The sequence below is a fragment of the Siniperca chuatsi genome, linkage group LG13, assembly GCF_020085105.1.
Source record: "Siniperca chuatsi isolate FFG_IHB_CAS linkage group LG13, ASM2008510v1, whole genome shotgun sequence".
Classification (NCBI taxonomy): Eukaryota; Metazoa; Chordata; class Actinopteri; order Centrarchiformes; family Sinipercidae; genus Siniperca; species Siniperca chuatsi.
Window position 1 is genome coordinate 11674530 of NC_058054.1, and position 22345 is coordinate 11696874.

General features: G+C 40.9%; 1 protein-coding gene across 7 annotated transcripts in view; it reads right to left on the reverse strand.

The window, feature by feature from the left end:
• Nucleotides 1-938: 938 nt before the first annotated feature.
• The window catches only part of greb1l (GREB1 like retinoic acid receptor coactivator), a 45855-nt gene continuing 24448 nt past the window's right edge, over nt 939-22345 (reverse strand). For 4 of the 7 annotated variants that reach the window (XM_044219414.1, XM_044219415.1, XM_044219412.1 and 1 more), the window contains exons 4-34: nt 21927-22100; nt 21505-21678; nt 21155-21331; nt 20882-21004; nt 19496-19618; nt 18087-18224; nt 17846-17971; nt 17195-17332; nt 16648-16833; nt 16088-16387; nt 15819-15947; nt 14880-15014; nt 14287-14487; nt 13923-14103; nt 12781-12970; nt 11596-11732; nt 11115-11457; nt 10446-10561; nt 9699-9931; nt 8683-9248; nt 8211-8316; nt 7914-8060; nt 7617-7756; nt 7244-7405; nt 6843-7047; nt 5706-5868; nt 5235-5462; nt 5003-5144; nt 4684-4884; nt 3874-4012; nt 939-3436 (exon numbers count right to left, since the gene is read on the reverse strand). In XM_044219414.1, coding sequence (XP_044075349.1) covers nt 3273-3436; nt 3874-4012; nt 4684-4884; nt 5003-5144; nt 5235-5462; nt 5706-5868; nt 6843-7047; nt 7244-7405; nt 7617-7756; nt 7914-8060; nt 8211-8316; nt 8683-9248; nt 9699-9931; nt 10446-10561; nt 11115-11457; nt 11596-11732; nt 12781-12970; nt 13923-14103; nt 14287-14487; nt 14880-15014; nt 15819-15947; nt 16088-16387; nt 16648-16833; nt 17195-17332; nt 17846-17971; nt 18087-18224; nt 19496-19618; nt 20882-21004; nt 21155-21331; nt 21505-21678; nt 21927-22100 — 5687 coding nt within the window. In that variant the 3' untranslated portion in view covers nt 939-3272. The remainder of the gene's footprint in view (nt 3437-3873; nt 4013-4683; nt 4885-5002; nt 5145-5234; nt 5463-5705; nt 5869-6842; nt 7048-7243; nt 7406-7616; nt 7757-7913; nt 8061-8210; nt 8317-8682; nt 9249-9698; nt 9932-10445; nt 10562-11114; nt 11458-11595; nt 11733-12780; nt 12971-13922; nt 14104-14286; nt 14488-14879; nt 15015-15818; nt 15948-16087; nt 16388-16647; nt 16834-17194; nt 17333-17845; nt 17972-18086; nt 18225-19495; nt 19619-20881; nt 21005-21154; nt 21332-21504; nt 21679-21926; nt 22101-22345) is intronic. The other 3 variants (XM_044219418.1, XM_044219416.1, XM_044219417.1) reach the window with 3 other exon arrangements.

Sequence of the window (22345 nt, forward strand, 5' to 3'; positions counted from 1 at the left end):
CAACAATGCCCCTGTGCCCTTACAGTGAAGCCAGAGAAGATCCTATAGCATCTCTGCTCTTGAAAATGATAGGGGCCATTGTGCATAGTCACAGCATGGCTACAGAGGTGTTGAGGTGAAATAAATATCAGGAAAGGAGGTGAATGGGAAATAAACAAGGAGCAAGCAGAACAAAAAGATCTAGGATTGAATGGATGCAGAGGAGAGTGAGAGGATTATTAATCACAGGCTAAAGACAGGGCTGCACTTGCATTTCAACAACACTGCTTAAGCTTTGTATTAATGCACTTTAAAATACTCAGCCGTTACATGGGAAGCACACCAAAATAAACACAGAAACCAGCAAAACACAGGGAAATCAGAGCTTAAAGGGACAGTCCTGATGATATCATCAGGGTTATCTTAGTTTGGTCTTGAGAGTAAACATTTTAAACAGGTATTTGATGGAAAAGTTGACCTATTTTTTAAGAGGAAATATTCTTGACTAAATTGACTATTTTCCTTTAAGCAGCTGTAAACTTGCTAAAATCATCTTATTCCGCTCTGTTTTACAGAAGCTCATTCTGTATCGGCTTGTTCCAACTCTTTATATGATGTTTATGCAGAGTGAAATATTCAAACCCAAAGATGTCTTGTGCATCATTTTATGAACATTTCCCCAAAAGTCAAACCCACATTTTGTGTCACATTTGGATCATATTTGGTATCTGGAAACACTAGAATCGGTTTGAATAATCTTTGGCTACACAGCTTGAGTTTGTACAAATTTGGGATTAAATATGAAATAACTGGAAATTAGAATGTATATTTCTGTCTCAGTACCCAATGACAACTCTTGGTCCTACATGTTATACTGTATTTGTGCTAATGTCGCATATTTTGTTTTCAGAGATCCGGGAGAAAACCATATGTAAATTGAATCATAAAAAACATGCAAATGATTTTAGAAGTCATTTTAATACATTCATACATTTTTAACAACAATAGCATGGCTCTAATGTCATATGTTCACAGCCCACAACCACAATGGTAAACATGAGGTAGATCACCCAGACACCAAGGCTACCACTGGGCTGCACATAATTATCAAACACATTTCAGTGAAGATTGTGAGAGCAAGTTGCATATCAAGTGTTAAATTATTCAAAAGAAAGACATTCTATGGACCATTGGAGTTTAAGTTAAAGTTTTGATTACCAGTCTTATATTTGGACTAATTTTTGGGTTCATTTAATAGTGGGAAATGTTTTTTTCTGCTGGCAACTTGTATAGTGCAAGTTCAAATTTCCTACCCCCAGTGACATTCAGTAGACCTAAGAATCATTTGTTTGGGTCTTGTGCAAAGCCTTCATAGATGGTTTTGAAGAGGACACACTCCCTTGGTTTAAGCGAGCTTAGCATGCAATCAAATATTACACATCAATATGATTATCAGTCCAAAATGCTTGTCAAATAAATAAGAATCCCTCATGGACCTGATTTTCATTTTCCACAAAAATCCAACACAAGAACAGGAAGGGATACAGACATATGGTTAAGGACACATCTAGGTAGATTCTTCTTGCCTTTGCAACATAAAATAAAATGCAGAAAGACATTATGACCAAAATATAATGGAAAAAGTTACACAAGACTAAAAAACATCAGGAACCCTCAGTGGTTAAGGGGGTGATATAATATATTAATAATGTAAACAAAGCTTTAAACAGTACAGTGGTCCAAAATCCAATTATTTCATTTATTTTTATTTATTCTTGCTTTACTCAGACAAACAACATTTCTTCGCCTCACAGTTAAATGTTTCTTCATTCTGAAAAATGAGGGACTAGAGCAGTGACTGTATGAAACGTCACTTAAGGCATATTGTTTGGACAACCCTGTGCAGAAACATATAAAAACATTCAACTTTCAAGTATATGAAATGATCTGGTAAGCTACTTTTGACAGTGTGTAACCTGTTCTTTGATTACCCTTTGTTTTGGGGGCAAAAGATTATGAGTTTAATGTGTAGATGGTAGTCAAGACCATCAATGTACAATCAGCCTCAGAACATTACAACAGGAGGTGAAATCCCAGGCACAGTCAGCAGCAGGATATTTGGCAGTGAGGAGGCTTGCTTATTTAATAGCATTTACTGACGTAATGTGATTATGCTTAAAATACCCAGTATTTAAGTCACTAAATGCCTAAATACAAAACATATGTAATTTAGAACACACCAGTAAACTAGTCTTACTTCTATGTTGCTCAGTCTGTGGCAAGGAAGATAAGTTTGTTTTGGACAACAGACCTGCTTTATAGTTGTACATTCAAGCCATAATAGAACATTAACGTCCTACATTCTTGAAAGGACACAACTTGGACTTTTGTTTAGTTGTGAATAGTCTTGGGATAAATTCATGCGTAAGTCATTTGGAAATTAAAACTACACTCACACAGCTCCTCGTCAGAGGGATTATCGTTGCTACATAAATATTTTTTTTTATTAGAGGCACAAGAGAAAAGGATTCCCCATTTGTAGTTTAAATGTGCTAGCTCAAAGAGTCGCTTATTGTTTTAATCCCAATGGCGTTACAGCAGAATTTGATACTCTTGATTATATAAATGTAGTGAGCTGACTTTTTGTAGTCAATGAGCTTCGTGGAGTTTGTGAGGTAGAGCAGGTGAGAAGGAAAGTGAAGGGAAAAGACAAGGGGCAGCTGAGGATGTCTTTGGTGCCAACATAAATTAATGTCAAAAAATACATGGTGAACTTGGAGAAAAGCTTTACCCCTTTAAGCGACCTCCCTTGGATCTCCCTTTAAAACCCTGAGATAAACACGTATTTACAGAAGGGGACATACTGTAGTCAACGGCCATGTACACATACAATCTTCAAATAGTCACATCATTGATCGGAGAGCGTCCATTTTTGCGGAATACAACAACAAAACAAATAATGTTCCGTTTCAGCTGTGCTTTTTTCCACAACAAAGTCTTTTTCAGTAGAACACAAGCTCAAGTGGAGACAAACCCAGCTATAAGCAAGAGTTAAAACTTGCACTGACCCTCTTCAGAGCCAGGCACAGTGCACTGTGGTAGTACAGATGTAGGGAAAGCCATATTAGGTGGCTATGTGTCCACTTGTGGGGCACTTCAGATCTTGTGCTCCAGCATGTCCCCTCTGGCCTTCCATTGGAATAGCAAGAATTGGGATTGCTGGCTGGTTTGGAATCAAATTTCATTTCTGATTGTGTTTTTGCAGCAGCGCATTGAACCCAGCTGGTTCAGGTTCAAACATGGCGGCCAGTCAGAAAATAGAGGGGCCGGTCCTCACTGCAGTTGGCTGTCTGAAACTCATCCCGCAGGCGGAATTGCCACTCATCCTCCAGCTCCAGTCGGACGATGGTCTGACGCAGGGAACTTCGGTCCTGGCAGATCACACAGAGAGTGGCCCCTGTGGACACGATCAACGTAAAAAAAAAAAATCAGAACCTAGTCTAGTGCTAGTCTAAGAGCCCTGCTAGTGGCCACAGACACACACAATTACAACCCAAGAATTAAAATGTAATTTCCACATCTATGTAGACCACATAGACATTCATGAGGTACAAAAATGCTGTTCTCCAACCCAAACCTAATCAGATCATCTACTCTATGCAGCACATGTAGTACATATATGATGGTCTATGCATAACGTTTATGCCATTAATTTTTCTTGACTTATGTGTTTAACATATAATATATACATAGGCATGCCCCAATGGCAAAATACAGTAGTGTCACATACCATGTGTACCACCATGGAGTAAGATAATTTGAAGTAGATGATATAGCAACAGAGACAACAACAACAAGTGCAGTAGCAATAATTTCGACTACACTGATGATCACCTTTGAGGAAGCGGAATTTCTTGAGGAGTCCAGAGACGACGAAGGAGTCACAGAGGTAAAGCAGCAGCCCACTGAACAGCAGGCCCTGATGGTTCAGGTTGGTGGAGTGTGGACGAGAGTTGATGTAGCACACAGAAATCTGTGACAAAAGATATGACAAGATGCAGCAAACTAGAGGAAACATGAAGGGCATATCTTTAAGGTTACAATTAATGAAATAATCATTATGAAACCTTAATAATCCCTGCAGGAAGATATTTAGGGCATCTTTGCAAGCACATTTACAGGTTGCATTGTGTGCAACTGTGCATCATGATTTATTTCCAGTATAAGAGAAAACACAAACACAAGAATTGTGTCTAGGTATGCATATAATGAAGTTGTGCAGAGTGAGCAGACAGTTATCACCTCGTATGGACAAATGTACAGTACAAACATGCATTGTTAGCATTCGCTGATTGCACGTGAGCGTGGATGCAGGTCAGAATGTTCTAAGCAAAACAGATGGTGAAATCATGCAACATGTTTCTCTGTAGGTTAACAAAATTCTACAAACTTTTGAAATAAACTCAGTCAGCATGTTTTTCTTATTTCTGTATAGTTACTTTAGAGATTCCCCTGAAACAGTAGTACAGTATGTACAAATATATTAAATTCAGCATGTCCGGGGCACAACAGCACTTGACTCCTATCCTAAAAGAGGTTTTCTCAGTATTTTGGCCATTAAGTCTTCCTGTAGGTGTAAGTTGAAGGGATGATGCTAATAGTCTCCTCTCCTGCTTTCGACTGCAACCTCCTGGGAGCTCTTACCTCCGGGCTGATGTTGAGGTAGCTGTCGATGGACAGAACTGGGTTGTTTCTGTTCTGAACAGCCTTCGGAAACAGTCTGTGGCTGCAGCTTTGCAGGAACCTTTCAAGCAGGAACTGGGCCGGGGCGTCCAGAAGGGTCTGCTCGCTGTCTGGGGCGCAAACATACTGTGACGGGCTGATTGGGGCGGGGTTTTCTATTTCCTGGAGACACAAGAAAGCAGTTTAGTGTTAGGTGGTGTTTCATATTGAAAAAAGACAAAATAAATTCACTAGAAACCCACTTACAAATGGGCATACATTGTACGAACTTGACACCCACCATGAGTTTAGGTTTGACCTGGAAGTCTTTGCTTCCCCCAACTGGAATGTGTTTCTTCATGAGGCTGAAGTAGTTGAAGCGACACAGCAGCAGCCCACTGCTGTTCACCCTTAGATTAAAGTCCACCTCCTCACAGCTATACCTGCACATAGGAACAAAACAGAGATGCCAGAACATTAAGACACAAATCACCAAATGTGTGACTGATTGACACAATCCTCTACTAACTTACCGATTAAGGTCATATTGAACATTCTGCGTCAGGTCCACATTAAGCATGACGAAGTTGTGGAGGTGACACCGACTGAAGGGGTGCCTGGGAGACTTGTGAGCCAGGTTACTGCTCCACTTGCGTGTACCGCACATTGAGTACAGGGAGATCTTCGGTGTGGTTTCCATATGCTGCAGCACCGTCTTCAGAGACACATTGGTGAGAGTTGAGCCTCCATCTGATGTCTCACTGAGAGATAGAGAAAAAGGTAGACAGGGTACAAAAACATTTGAATGTTTTTAAAAATCTTGTTTTGCTTCAACAGGTGTCTCTAAATATTATAATATACACATTTTCAACCTTACTAATAAGGGTAACTAAAGCTAAAAGTTAGCTAAAAGTGAAAAATAATAAATAATGTGAATAATTATAATGGTAAAATGTCAGCAACTCCTCTCTCTGCAAATTTTACAAATCAGAAACAATTACTACCTGCTGTCTGCTGGCTGGTAGGTGTTCCACAGCACGCAGGAGTCGTCCATCATGACAATGAAAGGCCATACATCTTGCCTCTTGACACCGTGTTCCTCCAGTCGGTTTCTCTCCAACTCCAGGTTATGGTATGACAGCTCTTTGATCATAAAGCGGGCAGCACCTTAACAGACAGGAGCACATGTGTCAATTTTCCATTTCTACTTTCTCAGGACTGTTACACCTACAATGCCCTTCAACCAAAACACAGTGCTGCAAGACGTAATAAGCAGTGTAAATCAAGTTTAAAAGCTGATCATTAAGTTTGCATAGTGTGTGTATGCATTACAAATTTACAAGTGAACTCTTACAGTTCAGAAAATGCATGTTCCATATACATCACAAAGTATATTGGGTCTCTCCTGAACAGAAATATTAGCGGGCAGCCACTTTTACACTCATGGTAAGACAAAATGGATAAAAGGGTAAATGGTTTCTTGAACTCACTGATCCCTGTTGCCGCCTATTTGAGAGCAATTTAGTTTATTTACACCCATTTCAGCCAGAAATGTGCTGTAGATGTTTTCACACATGATGGCTCTCTGCAATTGGTTAAGACAACATTTAACCTTTTACCTACTGTTAACGAATGTGACTAACTGTAATAAATATGTGACCAGGCTGGCTCACTCACTGTAATAAATCCCTCATTATCAGCAGAGAGATAAGTTGTGAGGAGACGTAGACTTAAAGGTATCCTGTGGAGTTTTTGACCACTGTTTTTTTTTATTTTGGTGAGAAACACTGAATGTAAACATAATTTAGGTTTGTTTACTGTAAAAGAAAGCTCCACAGGGCAGCTTTAACCTTATTTAAGTCCATCTTTAAAAAAAATCAGTTAAATATTGGGGAGATTTAGTTTGTTGTGTTTGTGTGATCAAAGGGTCTATTCTAATTTGATTAAAGCCACTATGTGCAGAATGTCTGTGATTATAGCATCTTTCAAATGATCCTGAGGGCATAAGTTTGTAGTAAAATGAGTAAATCCCTGGGACAATTGGTGCATCCATGGAGGGAGAGGATACGTACGAAAAAATGTTGTTTTATGCAAAGTTACTGTAAGAGATCTCAGTTTAATTAAGCTGGTAAGCTGCTCACCAATTCCCGCCTTGTTAAACACAGCCGGCAGGACGAGCAGGATGTGGTTGGGCCAGTATTTCCTGTAGTGGGGCATCTCGAATTGCTTGACCACCAGAATGTGCAGATGAGTGGCGCCCTCCATGGCATGGAAAATGTTGAGCAGGCCGTGCTCTTGGCGTCCTGTAGTCGGGGTGAAGATTGGACTCTTTAGCAGATCAGGGTCCTAGAGACAGACACAGATAGAAAAAAGTAGAGTAAAAACAAGCGTAAAGTTGTGACCATAAAATTATTTAACACGTTGATTTGTGATACCTCAGTTTTTAACTTTAGCAGGAAGAGAAAAGCAAGCTCACCCTCTCCAGACATATACATACCTACACACAAACACAAATACTCCCATATGTATAAAGTAAACTAACCTTGGTGGAGACCAGAGGCAGGCGCATGCTCTCCAAGTGGCTGCCCTGCTGACTGAAAACAAAATGCTGCTCCTTGGCTTTGGGAATGACAAACTGGAGCTGGACCTCCTCCCCCAGCATGGACGTGCAGAAGGTGAAAGCATGGAAGGTGCATTCGGACAGCTACAACACACACGTGCACACACACATGCATTATTAACACAGAGAGATCACCATTAAGCATGACTACAGTGAGTAAAAAGCTCTCAAGCTTTTAAGTGTCGTGCCATGTATGGGCATCTATAAGTGAGCAATGTTTGAAGTTACTAAAGCCTAAACAAGGCAGCAGATGAGTATCTTAGATGTTTGATGTTAGCCTGTATACTGCACTCACCTGTGTGGCAGGGCCTGCCTCGCAGTAGTGGTGACACTGTTCACAGTGATGAAAGGCATTGTGGGCGGCAAACCTGCTCAGACGTATGGACTTGGTCGCTCGTTCGGCTGGTGTTTGGCTCTCTCCTTCTTGCTTAAAATCTGCAGATGGCAAAAATCAAACATGTTCACGCTCCTACTTTAAGATAAGCTTGTTTAAGTTAATATTAAATTAACAGCCATGTTGTATTTAAAATGGCAGGCTAAAATGTTAAACTCAGAGACTGCCTCTGTTGTGTGTTTGCATATTTCTGCTGACCTTTTAAGCACTTTGGCATCTTGTCAGAGTAAACAGGGCTGGCCTTCCTGAACATAGGGTCCCGGGGGTTGGGGTCAAAGGGCAGCTTTCGAACTTCCTCAATGTCAGGCCACTGGGTGTTTACTGGAGTTGTAACCTCTGATGTTTCTGGAGATGGAAAGAACATGAAAAGATGAGAACAAAAACTGAAACACCACCATGAAAAAGACAAACATTTAGTTTGTCATTATATCTATGGTGTGTTTAAAAACATATGAGGTCAGAATAAATGAGTCAGTAAGTCCCAATGATCTTCACCTTCTTCCTCCTCCTCTTCCTCATCATACACATCTACCTCCAGCAGTCTGATGAGCATTCGAAACAGGATACGAAGAAACTGCAGATAGGCACCGGTTTTTCCCACCTAGCAAAGGACAAAAAAAAGTCATCCCTCATCATGTTACAATGACACTTAAATCCAGATGCATAATTCATTGCATATAATCATGCATCTTGATTTTCACAGTTTAAAACTAACAAAAATTTGTGAGCAATAATATTCAGGCATTTTGCAGTCAAAAATAATCAGGATTTAATTATAAAACCTGCAAAAAAAAAAGAAAATCAGATTTTTTTTGTTTTAAAATAAAACCCTTACTTATTCAATATTCATCTCAGTTCATCATTCATTTCTATTTGTAAATATTTTGACGTTCTCTTACAAATTCACATATATGGAAATACAATTGATGATGCGCTTATAGGGGAAGCAGCATTTGTGTTCTGTTACCTGTGGGGGTCCACTGAGTAGCAGGCGTCGTGGATGTGTCACAGGTGGAGCTTCATAATCGGCGTGATGCTGCCTGGCGATGGTCCACTGGCGGTAGTACATGCTCTGCTCTGCCCCCTGCAGGTTGTGAGTGATAAGGGGCCTCAGCGGGCTGCTCCAGGCCACATCTGCATGAGGCAGCAGGGCGAAGGAGCTCAGCTGGCTCCCCGACTCCCCCGCCAGCAGGTTGTATGCTGCCCGTGACATGATGACAGTGCGCGGTGACACCCGAGCGGGCTTAGAGTCTCGACCCCACTGTGTGGACTGGCTGGGCCTCTGGGTGGAGGAAGAAGATGGGGAGGGGGAGGAAGAGGAGGAACTGGAGTAAAGAGAGGGAAGGGCCTCGGAAGGTTTGGAGGGGTTGGAGGGGAGCTGGCTTCCCAGGGAATCGCACTCCTGCTTGATCCCTTGTGTCACTGTGCCCATGTCCGAGGTGATGGCACCTTCAGGTGGGCATGTGGAGGTGGAGGGCTTCTGGAAAGAGTAGGCAACGTCAGATGAACTGACACCGTTTTCTGCCAAAGAGCCTGAGTGAAGACATGAAGAGTAAAATGTGAGAGATAAATACAAATAAAGCTAACTTTCAAGATATTACTTAGAGCTGCAAAGCTTCTAATTTACCCGTAAACAAAATATGATACCTTGGTATTACTACTTTAAACAGCTAAAACCACAGTTGAGACTCCATGTGATGTTTTTTTTTTTTTACTGCTGCTACTCTTTCATGTTAAAAGGATGACATTTATAACAGGCCAGTTTGCTTTCTGATGAAACAAGCTTACAACAGTTGAATCTGAATGAAGTTGTGACTCATTTCAATGGATCAAAAGTGTCATTCTTCCAGTTTTTGTGCTGTCTGTAAAAGCCTCCAGTATATTTCCTAGTTGTATATAATGTAACATGCTAGCATCTTGCCAGTTGTGGTGTTTGCATCTTTAATCCTAAGATTCAGTTTCCCAGTGAGGTCAGGGACTCACCAGAGGTTTTGGTTGCAGCGCTGCCGTTGCTCTGAGGTCTTTCCAGCTCATCTCCATCATTCAAGCTGGTGGCGGCCTTCTCTCCGACTGATTCCCGAGGGGCCATGGCCTTCTTGGGCTCCTGGACCACACCCATGGACACATAGGTGCAGGCCAGACCCACTTCCTGCTCCAGGGCTGTACGAGTCAGGTAGCTGGAGTCTATCAGTCGCAGGTCACTGTATTTCAGAGTCCTAGAAGGGTAAAAGTGTGAAGAAGATTGATGCTGAGAAAATGTCATACATTTGGATTTTCATTTTCATTTAATGTATATTTCTATGTTCTCTCCCACAGATCTTTAATTTTGAAAATGCATTTTAATCTGAAATGTATTTATTTGTAAATTGTACAAAATCAGATTGCCCAAATTGTATTAAAAATTGTATTAACTTTCACTAAGTTTAATGCTTTGGATATACATTTAAGACGCTTTACTGATGCTGACACAACAGATACACTACCCAGGACTGACACACTGGGTGCAGGACAAAACGTAACTGGACCTCTCTTGTAGAGAAGACAAGTCACACTGTGTGAATGTAGGTGTGTAAAACAACACTTGGAGGATAAATAAAAGACTAAGCAAAGGCACACCAAGAGGAATTATAGATGAGCTAAAAGGAAACGTAATGTACTTTCCATGAAGAATTCTGATTATTTGATCATCAAGTTTTATAAGTGAAGGGGTATTGTGACCTATGAGCTTACCTAGGAAAAGTTTCTCCAAGAGGGTCCTTCCCTGTAAGGATGACGATGCAGGGCAGCCCCTCCAGATCCTCATAAGTGTGTGGTACCCAGTCTTCATTCTCACAGCCTCTCCACGCCTACAGCAAAAACACAAAACACAATTATTACATAAAGTTTACTGTTTAGTTAACTATTATCATTTAGAACTAGAACAATAATGCATGTTGGACTGATACTGGACTTCAATATCAAATAGTATATCTGAGGAAGAGGATTTATTTTCTTTTACTGCAGATATTATCTATTAATTTAATTCAATAAAATATTTTTCTAAATTCCTCATTTCAAGAGACCAGGGTCTCCATATTATCTACAAGGTGAATGAGTTACACTGTTCAAAAGACCTAAGAATAAAGCCTAAAAACATTCACTGCCAGGGTTTCAGTGGAGATGTTTGGTGTCTCGTGGTGGTTTAAATGAGGTTTGAGATTAATCTCAATATTCTAAGAAAAAAAAGTCTGAGAAAAAGAAACAAGTGAATTCTGAGAATAAAGTAAATTCCTTCTCTGTAAAACCCAGTTTCTTTCAAACCCTGATATCTAGTCAAACATTGATAAACTTGAGTGTTTCACTCATGGATCTGATTTCCTTAAAGAAATTACTCATGTGACTCTTTCATGTCATTCTCACCCTGAGGCGGCTGATGAAGTTTCTGGGCAGGTTGAGCTCGGAGGCGGGGCTTCCCAGCAGCACAGCGAAGCACAACTGGAGCCCCAGTTTGTCCCTCACGTCCTCTAGTCGCTCCCGGGCCAGCATCGCCAGCTGTAGTGAGGGGACTCGAACCAGCAGCATGTGGCCCCGGCCCTGGGAGCCCTCTCTGCTTGGGGCGTTGATCAGATCCTCCACCATGGCCAGGGTCTCTGGGGTTATGTGGTCTCTCAGGGACGGGGATGAGGTCAGGGCCATCATGGCCTCAGTGTACTGCTGAATCAGCAGGTAGCTGCGGATCACCATGCTGTGTAGGTGCGGATGTCTGGGACACAAATAGATAAGATATAACTGAATATGATGTCTCTTATCAACACAGACAGAAAACACATGTATATGATTTGACATTGGATGACAACAGCCTTCTTTGTTGATGATTGCTCAGTAATTACACCATGCTGACCTTTCCAGGAGAGTGTGGACCATCTTCTCAAATGCATCATCGCAACGCAGAATGGGGCTGGCCACGCCCCACTGCAGGGAGCTGCTGTAGTCCCTCAGGCCAAAGTAGACCAACTCATGAGGAGACTGCTCCCCCTGCTGGAAGAAAATGATACCTGACTGAGTGTTGACAGGGAATTCTTGCACTCAGTAGGAACATGGCATTCTCTCTTAAATGCTAATACTTTTAACTTTTTTTCCCATTTACACAATTGTTATACTGCACCAAATTCAGTGTGTTGAAAAGCCGAGCGTATTTGCTAAGCACATGAATCTTACTGCATGATGCTTGATCTGAAAGCAGAGTGAATGCTTTCACTTCATTATTATTATTATTTTAGTAAAACTAATTATTTTAGTAATCCTTTTCTAGGCCTGAATATTATGCAGTAATTAACAAGAAAAAAAGAAGAATGTCTGAAAAATTTATATAATTTTGTGGGGCAATATTTTTTTTATCTGCTTTGCTGTCCTGTTAATTGTATCGGTTTGGGAACCTCTGCAAATGATGTCATCCAGACGATACTTCAATATTATGTAGTGTTACTGTACATTCAGCTCAATATAATGATGAGAATAGCTAGTACAGCATGACTTTAACACCCCTCCATATAGGAATAGTGTGCAAGGTGTATCGTGAGCAGAAATATTTTAAGAAAAAGTATATCTTGGGGCGCCCCAGAAGAACCATTGGTTTTAAAAATGGGCACTTCCAGTCTTGGACCTTTGTTGCATGTCATACCCTTTTTCTCTCCTCATATTTCTTGTTTACCTCTGCAACTGTCACATTAAGGCAAAACTGCCACACACACAAAAAAACATATTTCATTTAATATCTCAAAAGTCAAAATGGATCAAGTTCCCTCTCCTGTTAGAGTAAGTGCAGTTTAAGTCCACCAGGTGGAGTAGCTAAACCACAACTGTTACAAATTGACCTCTGCATGCTGCCATAAAGCTGAAATGTATCAAAATTTAGAAATGAATTAGCTCAGATGTCAAAATATCCCTGTATCACTTTCACTAAACTATTTCTCTTTACAGTTGTACAGTTTGATTTTCAACATCGCACAAGACTGTAGTATTAGATACCCTTTAATAATGACCTTTTCTCATACCTTCAGAATATTTTGGGACTTTTAATGCTCACCAGATGTTCATTGGAGGGCCAGTGAACTTCGTTGTGGATGCTGATGCGGGACTGGCGGGTCTGCAGTGTGTACGGGAAGCAGCTGACCTGCAGGACCAGGAGGTTCATTGCATCTAGGACTTCCTGGCAGTTCACCACCCGGTCAGCCAAACCCTGCAGCTCCCCATGGCACACAGAGCCTGACAGAGCACTGGAGAGGGAGTTGGGCATAGTTTTTGAAACTTGTGATGAATATTCTAGACTCCCACACAAATCATACCATAGCTGCTAATAACATTTAACATGGACGCAAATAACAACTTGATTAGGGACATGGTTCATAAAGGCTACCCAGTGTGTTGTAGGTCATTCCCAAGAAAAATCCTCTGGAAAACAGGAAGTGATCTATTTTATGTTTCTGGCAATGAAAACAGCAGTTGGCTTGGAATAGGCAGAAGATCTTGGCAGCTGGCCGCAGTAGCAACCATCTCTGAATAGGACCATAAAATGCCTAAAAAATGTCAAACTGCATCAACACAAAATCCTGCAAAAAAAATCTACATCAAATATCACTTAGAACCAAATATGTCTAAAAATAATAAAGACATGGGGCGCCCTGGTAGCTCAGCTGGTAGTGCACGTACCATTAAGGCTGAGTCCTTACCAGGGGTGTAGCACACAATTCTGGATCCTGTACATTCTCTATGCGCCCCGCATCCATGACTCTTCATTCTAGTTTGTCCTCCTCACATGAGGGCCCTGCATACTCTGTCCCCTTTGTCCCCCCAGTCCTACGTCCCTGGCCCGGGTTCGATTCCAAACTATGGCCCTTTGCTGCATGTCATCCCCTCTCTCACTCCAAAATTTCCTGTCTCTATTGACAGCTGTCACTGTGCAATAAAGGCAAAATGCCTCCCCCCCCCAAAAAAAAATAATAAAGACATTCAAATTCAAGGTTATAGATACTCTGGGCTGTATTTGTTTTCACTTGCTTGCAGCTGTTCTCCACTCTCCACTTTAATCAGTGTATATAAAAAGGACAAGGCTAGATTTGCAGCCATAACAACAAATTTTTTCACACAGCATTAGATTATCAAGAGAGCAAAATAATGTCAGTTCTTGGAATATTTAACTAACTTCCTGTGTTTCTGGAGTCGTCTTACCTTGTGAGGTCGACATGTGAGTTGTCGTGAATGAGGACAAACAGAGTGTAGGGGTTCTGTTTGACTTTCCTCATGAAGGCTTCCATCTTGGCGTGAACGTCACCGTCCAGGCGCACCACGTACTTGTCTGATTTCTGGTGGGCTGAGGGGGCGTCTTCGATTCCCAGGTCCACAAGCACCCCTGAGCAAAACAAACAAGAAATTACAAATTAATGTTTAATATAATCTTGTTGTCACAATGTAGTGAAACAACACAGCTTGAACTTTAAGCCTCTGGCATGGAAAGTTCTGAAAGTTTAAGATCTAAGCAGCTGGAAAAGTCAGCCTTGAATCTTTATTAGTGACGTTGCAGTTGGACACAAACCTGACTGTCGGATGCGCTGTGCTGTCTGGTGTACCAAAATGTGAGATGGAGGGACCAAAACAAGAAAGTCCACTTTGCAAAAACGCCCCAAGTCGAGATTCTGGGTTCCTGAGTCAGCGATGGAGCAGACTTGAGAGAGGAGGCTCCGAGCCACGCTCAGCTGGGTCGGATAGATCTGAAAGACCTTACTAAATAGCTCTGCTACAGGAAAATAAAAAGGGAGAAAGCCAAGTAAATACATCAGTATAATTCTAAATTTAATATGCAACAAAATAAGAATTACCTCAAGTGAGAATCTGATCATTTGCTGCTTACAGTACAGTTAAACCTACAGCTTTTGACTAATAAGAGACAGCGATATTTCTAAATATCAAACAGGACTGTGGCTATGGTCTTATGGAATTAAGGCCCACATGTGACTGGGATGCCAGTAAAGTTAGGAGTACAGATAAATCACCACAGGGCTCAGCAACATATTGATTTACAGTATATGTAGAAGATATATTGATTGCTTTGGCTGGTAAAAAAACTGCTCTTGGCAGGTGAGCCAAGCAGTTCAATTTAGACGTGAGTACGACGGAGAGCAGTCTAACCTCTGTCTGAGGGTGGTGACATGCTGGCAGCCTCCTGGGAGTGGATGTAGTCAGTGACATCGCCCTGAAAGGGCTGGATGACCTGTCCCTTCCGTCGGCGCTGGTATTGCACCAGCTGCTTATCCAGATTGTCCCCTAAAAAACAAACAGTCACCATAATCACACAAATACACAGAGCTAGGCATTTAAGCTGCTACAACACAAATATTCTCTTTGATACAGTACATTCACTGTAAAACACTACGCTAACACACAAAATTTGCAGCTATCATACAAGTCATCTTAAACTGATGTGATGTGATGACATGTTCTATTTTAGTGCTTGTTCTCTTTTACAAAATATTCAGACAACACAGCAGTGTCACGGTTCATTAATTTTACATATCAAAATGACCTTGTTGTTTTACAGCCAGTACAAACTAAAATGTCTACAATGTCAATCACATGACATGCATACATTAATAAATAATTCACAGCAGTAAATTAGAATAAATTATGACACTTTTAAAATGGCTAGTTAGGTGGTTGGTAGAAAAAAATATGAGAACCATTATGCCATTTCATCAACTATCTACCCATAGCCTACTGAATGTTGAAAAATGTCAGGTATAGAGTTTCCCTGAGGAAATTGTGCCACTCAGTTATTGGCACAAGTTGTCTTGTGATCAATTTAGTTAGTAGATGACAGCCTAAAACAATATCCATAATAATTAAATATATAATATTGGCTGAGAGAAATAGAGCCTCAGCTCTTCTTGAAGAGTAATATTTTATTCCGTATAAATGTGATGTAGGTGGCCAACCTCCATCATAAAACGCTGCGGGAAACATTCAGTTAATCTTCAAAATGAAGACGTATTTTTAAAATCTCTTGAAATGCCTCCTTCTTTAGACAACAACAAAAACAATAAGCACATGTTGTATGGATGCAGCACTCACCTAGTGACGTGGTTTTAAAGTGAGACGCCAAGATGCTGACTTTGCCTGTGATAAGTTCGTAGCTGATTTCCTTCAGAAACTCATTGGTTGTAAGCATACCTTCAGCTAAGGCTCGTGCTTGGTACTTTCCTGTGGCCAACACATAAGTTAAGATTAGATTATTACAACTTTAATATACACATTGTGCACAGATTGGTCAACTAATAAGGTAACAACCAGGTTAAATGATTTCAGATACCCAAATGGAGCAACCAGGTGGCAACACTCACCCAAAACAAGCACACAGAACTCGTTGCCGCTCATTTTCGAGGCACATATAATGACTACATAGGTGGGCAGGCACTGCTGGTGGTGAGGACCCTCAGTGAGTGAACGAAGTGACTCAGAGATGCCTTCTCCCAAAGAGTTATGGGTAACCACGACTTGGATGCTGCCACCGGAGACGCTGGCTTCCAGCCGAGCCAACCAGGGCAGCTGGGATGGGGAGATGGCAGGACCCCCGGGACAGCACAGCATGGCCTTCAAAACAATCTGCTCCAGCTCCTCCCTCAGAGGAATCTGCTCCGAGCCTGCAAGAACAATTTCAATATGAAAACCCAAAACCACTGATGGGTCATTTTCTAGAGAGGTGCATTTTAATTCACCTCATTCATGAGGAGTTTACAGAATACTGAAGCTTACATGTAACAAAATATACAACAAAGTTAGATATTTGTTTTGCCAGCACCAGCACCTCCCGGTCATCCACCCCTCTACCCCTGTGTGTTTGATAACAGCAAACATGCAACATATTAGTAAAAATACCAGTGACAGTATGTTTGCTTCTTACCTAAACGTGCAAGATACTGTAAAGTGAGCAGAATCATTGTCTCCACACAGAGGAGCTGGCTGCTGTTGAGGCCCAATGTCTCCAGGGTTTTCTCTGTCAGCTGGCTGCTCTTATAGCAGCTGACCAGGAGGGGGCTCACCACTATGTCCCCAACATTCCCATAGAAATAAGGTAAAGTGCCATGCCCTGAAAAGAGACATTAGACAAAACTGAAACATACAGTAGCTAGAAATATGAGCCAACAACAAGTAACAACAACTTAATATTTGTTCTGCTGAATTGTAAAACTTTCAAAACTTGTACACAGTTAAACAGTTATTATGAATATAAGCTTGCTTTTACACTTAATTTTTCAATACAGGTACAAGTTAGCTAGCTGTGACAAGCTGGTTAGGAACATGACAAACTAATCAAAAATTAAGACAAAATATGTTGTGACACCCAGATATGTGCTGAAATACAAAAAAGCCTGTTTTGATATGCCCTGCAGGACGATATTTAATTTGTAGTATTAAGAAGGAACAGATCACTGAAATAAAGTCTGTACCGATGAGGATGACAGGGCGAACTCCTGAAGAGTTGAGCAGGTTGTCAGGGACGATGACCGTCTCTCCAGGGGTGACAGGTTGGGGCTGAATCACTCCTGCTACTGGTGGCTGAGGAGAGGACACTGCTAACGCAGAACCTGGCGAAAGATAAAGGAATTACTGTACATGTCAATACTATTAGTCACTTACAGCTAAGATGCGGCATAGGTTGAGTTTTAACATATTAGTGTTTTACATTATCCAGAAAGCATTGCAGTAATATTTGTGGCTACTGTACTGTGATCAGAGAAATGTCAGTAATGAAATAAAAAAATCAAGACAGATAATTTATTTGAAATGATAGTAGTATATATAACCACAATTACAGTATGTGACTGAAATCTTCCTCAATCATGCAATTTCTGCAACAAACTCTCCAGCTCTATCTCCATGGAGATGCTGAGTGAATCATCCCTAACAACCAGAGAACGTCAGGGATGTAGCATACTCATCTCCAAACCAGAGGGGGGGGGGTAAACAACACATTTTATGCACACACACAATGAAATTAGCTAAAAAGAAGAAACATGACATAACAACCCATCTCACACTGACTTGCATAGAATACATTTTATCTCAAGGAACAATCCTGATTGCGTTCAGGAACTGACCTGGAGAACAAATTATCGGCCGGATGGCTGGCACAGGGACGGCTGTCGGTGGGACGGGTACCAACGTGCTGGGATGCCAGCTCCGGTGGCGCTTCTTTGGAGGACCCGAGTTCATGGCAGAGGATACTGAAAATCAAGCAGACACAACAATGTCAAGGAAAATAGAGCAAAAAAATTAATCAATAAATAAAACTGACAATGAATGTATAACATATTGTACTTCTAAAAAAATGTGACTTACCAGGACTGTCTCCTAAGTCAGCAGTGCGATACCCCTGACTTTGAGGCCCTAAAGAGACCTGGGAGGGGCTCAGTAAGGGAGGACGTCCATCAACACCCAGACCATTAGTCTGCCCGTTCACCCTCAGAGCTGTGGGTACTGGAGACATACACACATGCACATAAATACACACATTAATACACAAAAAATTGTTAAGACTACATATTTTACTCTATTTATACTGGCTATTTAATGATTGTGGAAAAAGGAGCCTACAGCCATACTAGCTGCTCTGTGAAGCTGTGTGTAGGCACAGCGGTGATTTGAACTAAATGCTACCATCAGCATGCTAACATGCCTTACAATGATAACGCTAACATGCTGATGTTTAGCAGGTATGATGTTTACCACGTTCACCATCTTGGTGTAGAGTGTTAGCATTAGCTAATTAGTACAAAACACAAAGTACAGCTGAGGCTGATGAGAATGTCATTAGTTTTGAAGGTATTTATTCATCAACCAAAGTTTTGGACAAATTGAAATTTTGACCTGATGATGGCACTAGAGGAAAAGTCATTAGATCACCAATGTAATTAGGATTTATCTTCTGGGTACCATGAATGTCTCTAAAAAAATTCATGGCAATCCATCCAGTAGTTGTTATGTATTTATTCCCCATCCCTACAGCCATGCCACTAGTGTGGCTCAAAAATGATTAATGGCTAATAAATACATAAATAAAATGTAAACATAAAAATATTTTCACCACTGTAACTATCTGCAGAGTCTGAGTAATACATGAAAAGGAGTCAGTACTAACAGTGGTTTACTGATTTCCTATACATGAACATATATTGCCAATGGCTGGATTGGATATTTTCCAATCTCACATTCACTGTTTGCGCAATACGCTAAAACACTGATTGGTATTTGTAGCCTTTGTCAATATCACAACCTTGTAAAGGGGCTAACGGATAGCAAGGCCTTAAAAAGTCATTACAGCATTCCTTCTTTCAGTATTGATTAGTGTGTACATACAAGTGCACACACATGCATGTGTTTGTGTGTACATGTTATGTGTGTTTGTTTGTATGTGTCTGTCTAAGCAGGTCATAGCAGATGTTAATCTTGGCTCCATGGTCAGCCATGGCTCCATTTGCCTTATGCTGAACCACAAAAGAAATTATAAAAACCCTGTAGCTAAGCAACCCTTTTGCCAGTGTCAAAGCCTGGATGAAACTAGGAATGTGGGAGTGTGACTAAAATATACGTGGTATGTTATTGTGTGTGTCTCTTGTATCATTTGTCTGGGAAGATTAATAATACAAACAAAGTAAAGCATAATGCAGAGGAGAAATAAATTGACATTAGCAAATTAATTAGCTGATAAAACAACATGAAAGTACAGGTGTACTGAAAAAGAGCTTCACCTATTGGTAGAGTCTTGTTTCCAGGTGTGAATGCCAGAGGTTTGAGGAAACTGCAGTCTCTGCTGAGGTCCTGACTCCCAAAAAAGACAGAGGTTGCTTGCGTTGTTCTGGTGGGTGGAGAATCTGGATGCAAAAACAAAAGACGACCATTCAATGTACCATTAAAATACATATAACACTCACCAACTCCCAATTACACTGGTGCCTGATGTTCTCGTGTCCACCGTCTACAAATCTTTGGAATAGCACAAAACTCAAACTGCAGCCTTAACGCCCACCATTCCCCTGATTGGTCATTTGGTTGCCAGTGGCCTTCATGTATCAAACAAATTCTAACAGACTTCTGGGTCTGTATCCAATGTCCATTGCACAATAAACCATAACTCTCCTTTTCATCAATCATTTCAGGATAAAAATCTGGAGCGAAGACAAAGAAGTGCATGTTACGGTGTCTGACCTCTTGGCTTTCTAAGTGAGTGTCTGTGACCTCTTTGGGAGCAGGATGTACCCGGAGGTCGCAGTCAGGACATTTTAAGCAAGAGTTATGGCAACAATGAGCCCTACAGTTCAGCTGTCAAACACATTAATGTGTGAGATCTCTGCTGACAGGCAGCTTCCAGGTTCAGAACAAATCAATACCATAAGCCCAGGAGATTTTTTCAATCAAAGAGGGAACAGGCGCTCCTGTTGTGAGAGGTCAGAGAAGAACAACATCTCCGTAAAGAGAAGCAGAATCTGTCTCATCTGTCATATGACATTTAGCTATTGGTTTACCTGAAGAAATTATTCATTACACTGTTATTCAATTTTTATTCAGCATGACCTCATATGATAAAAAGTGACAGAAAAGTTGTGTTCTGTAAAGAAGTATGCCATAAAATTTCCTTTTTAGCCTTAAAATGTTACGATATGACATAGGCAACTGATATTAGATACAGCAAAAACCACTGCTAATAACAATAACAATAATAAAAGAAATATACTGAAAAGGTTATTTACTAGATGAAACACAACCAACAAAGCCTCCTCTTTGTCACAAACATTTGAAAGCAGTGTAGTGGTTGAAGCGTCAGACAATGCTCACCTAATAAATTTCAGGGCTTAGCTACACCACCTGTCTCTATGGCAACAACACAAACCTGTCAGCATACACCTACAATGGTACGCAATGACTCTTTTTGGTGAAATATATATATTTCTGGTGAAAATGTAGGCTATAGATTCTACATAACTTTAGACTCCTTTCAGTTTTTAGTAAAATAACTATTTAATTAGTAGACTATAATCAGTATAGTATGATCATCTTGCACAGAAGTTAATCCATGTCAGCCTGAAGTGGATCGCTAAATCTTGCATTACATGCATCTGTGCTGCATGCGGTCTCACCTGAGAGGGAAAAGGGAGAGGAGCTGTGTCCACTGGTGCCTCCATTTTCTTTACTGCTAAGAGAGGAGGATGAGCTGGGTTTGGACATTGACGCACTGCTGGGGAACTGACGGGTTTTACAGTCTGAGAAGGCACAGAGAGGAATGACAAAAACTGTTACATACAGTATGTAAGAGCACATCATCACAGAATAAATTGGCACACTTGTAAGACAGTAACTGCAAGTGTAAAATGAATGCAGAAGTGAAAAGCTGGGATTTAGAGTGTATTTACCTTTCCAGCAGATGAGGGGTCCTTTGCACAGAGCACCCTGAGAATTCTTCACCAGGTAGTATTTTAAGTGCTTCTGCTTTTTGGGCTGGGTGGATAACTTCAGGTTGATGTGGTTCGAAAACTCAGTGAAGTATCTGAAACCCTTTTCCCCACAGCCCACACAGTTTCCTGAAAAACCTGGAAATAATGTAACAAAAACAGAATTATTGTATTATTTTACAAACATTATTTGCAAATAAAGTCTACTGTAACACAGGCTAACAACAGAGTGGGTTCATTCTACCAGCAATGATGCTCATGGCTATCTGTCTCCTTCACTCTTATATCTCAGACCACGGGAACAGACTGACCTAAAAGTGCATTTTTCCCATTCTCAGGCAAAAAGCGGCGGTCCACGGCACACACAAGGATGTGCTCGGGGACGCCGGGGGACTTGGCACCGACCAGCTCGAAGCCTGCTGGGAGTTCAATGGGCTCCGTTGCTATGGAGACCAGTCGGAGGTCTTTGCCGGCCTGACAGAACCCTGAGGAGGAAGAAACAGATGGGATATTTGATGAAGGAAAGAAGGACTAAGATTAAGATCCAGCTGACAGTTTATTTATATATTGAGTGATATACAAGTGTGAAAACAAAGACACCAAAATCATGTCTTCTATAATTCTATCATCTTTAAAAACAAGCTTAATATTTGTATTTCATTCTAAGTAAAAGTTTTACTACTTGTTAACTTCTTATAGACGAAATCAAGGATTTTTTGGGTGTGTGGGTTACCATCCAGTGTGCAGCAGCCGTCGGGTGCAGGGGCCTGTAGGTAGGGAAGTGGAGGGCTGCTGCTGTCTGAGTCATCATCATCCTCCAGCTCCTCCAGATCATTGGAAGAGTGGCCATTCATAAGCTCGTGGCCTAGCGGGTCCCCACCATGGAGGCTGGCTTTCAGCTTCATGTCTGATGGACATTTTAAATCAGATTATTTTCACTAGAGCTTGATTAGAATAATGGTTAACACACAGGTCCGCAAATTCAAATTTTTTAGTAAGTTTGATACTATTTATAGGGAATTATAGTGAATTAGGGAACAGTAACCTAGAGAGTATTTTAGTCCGTGCACTGCAGGTCAGCTGAACAGGCAAAAATATTACATCTGTCCAAAGGTAAGCATACAATTACACATAAATGAAAAATAAAATAAT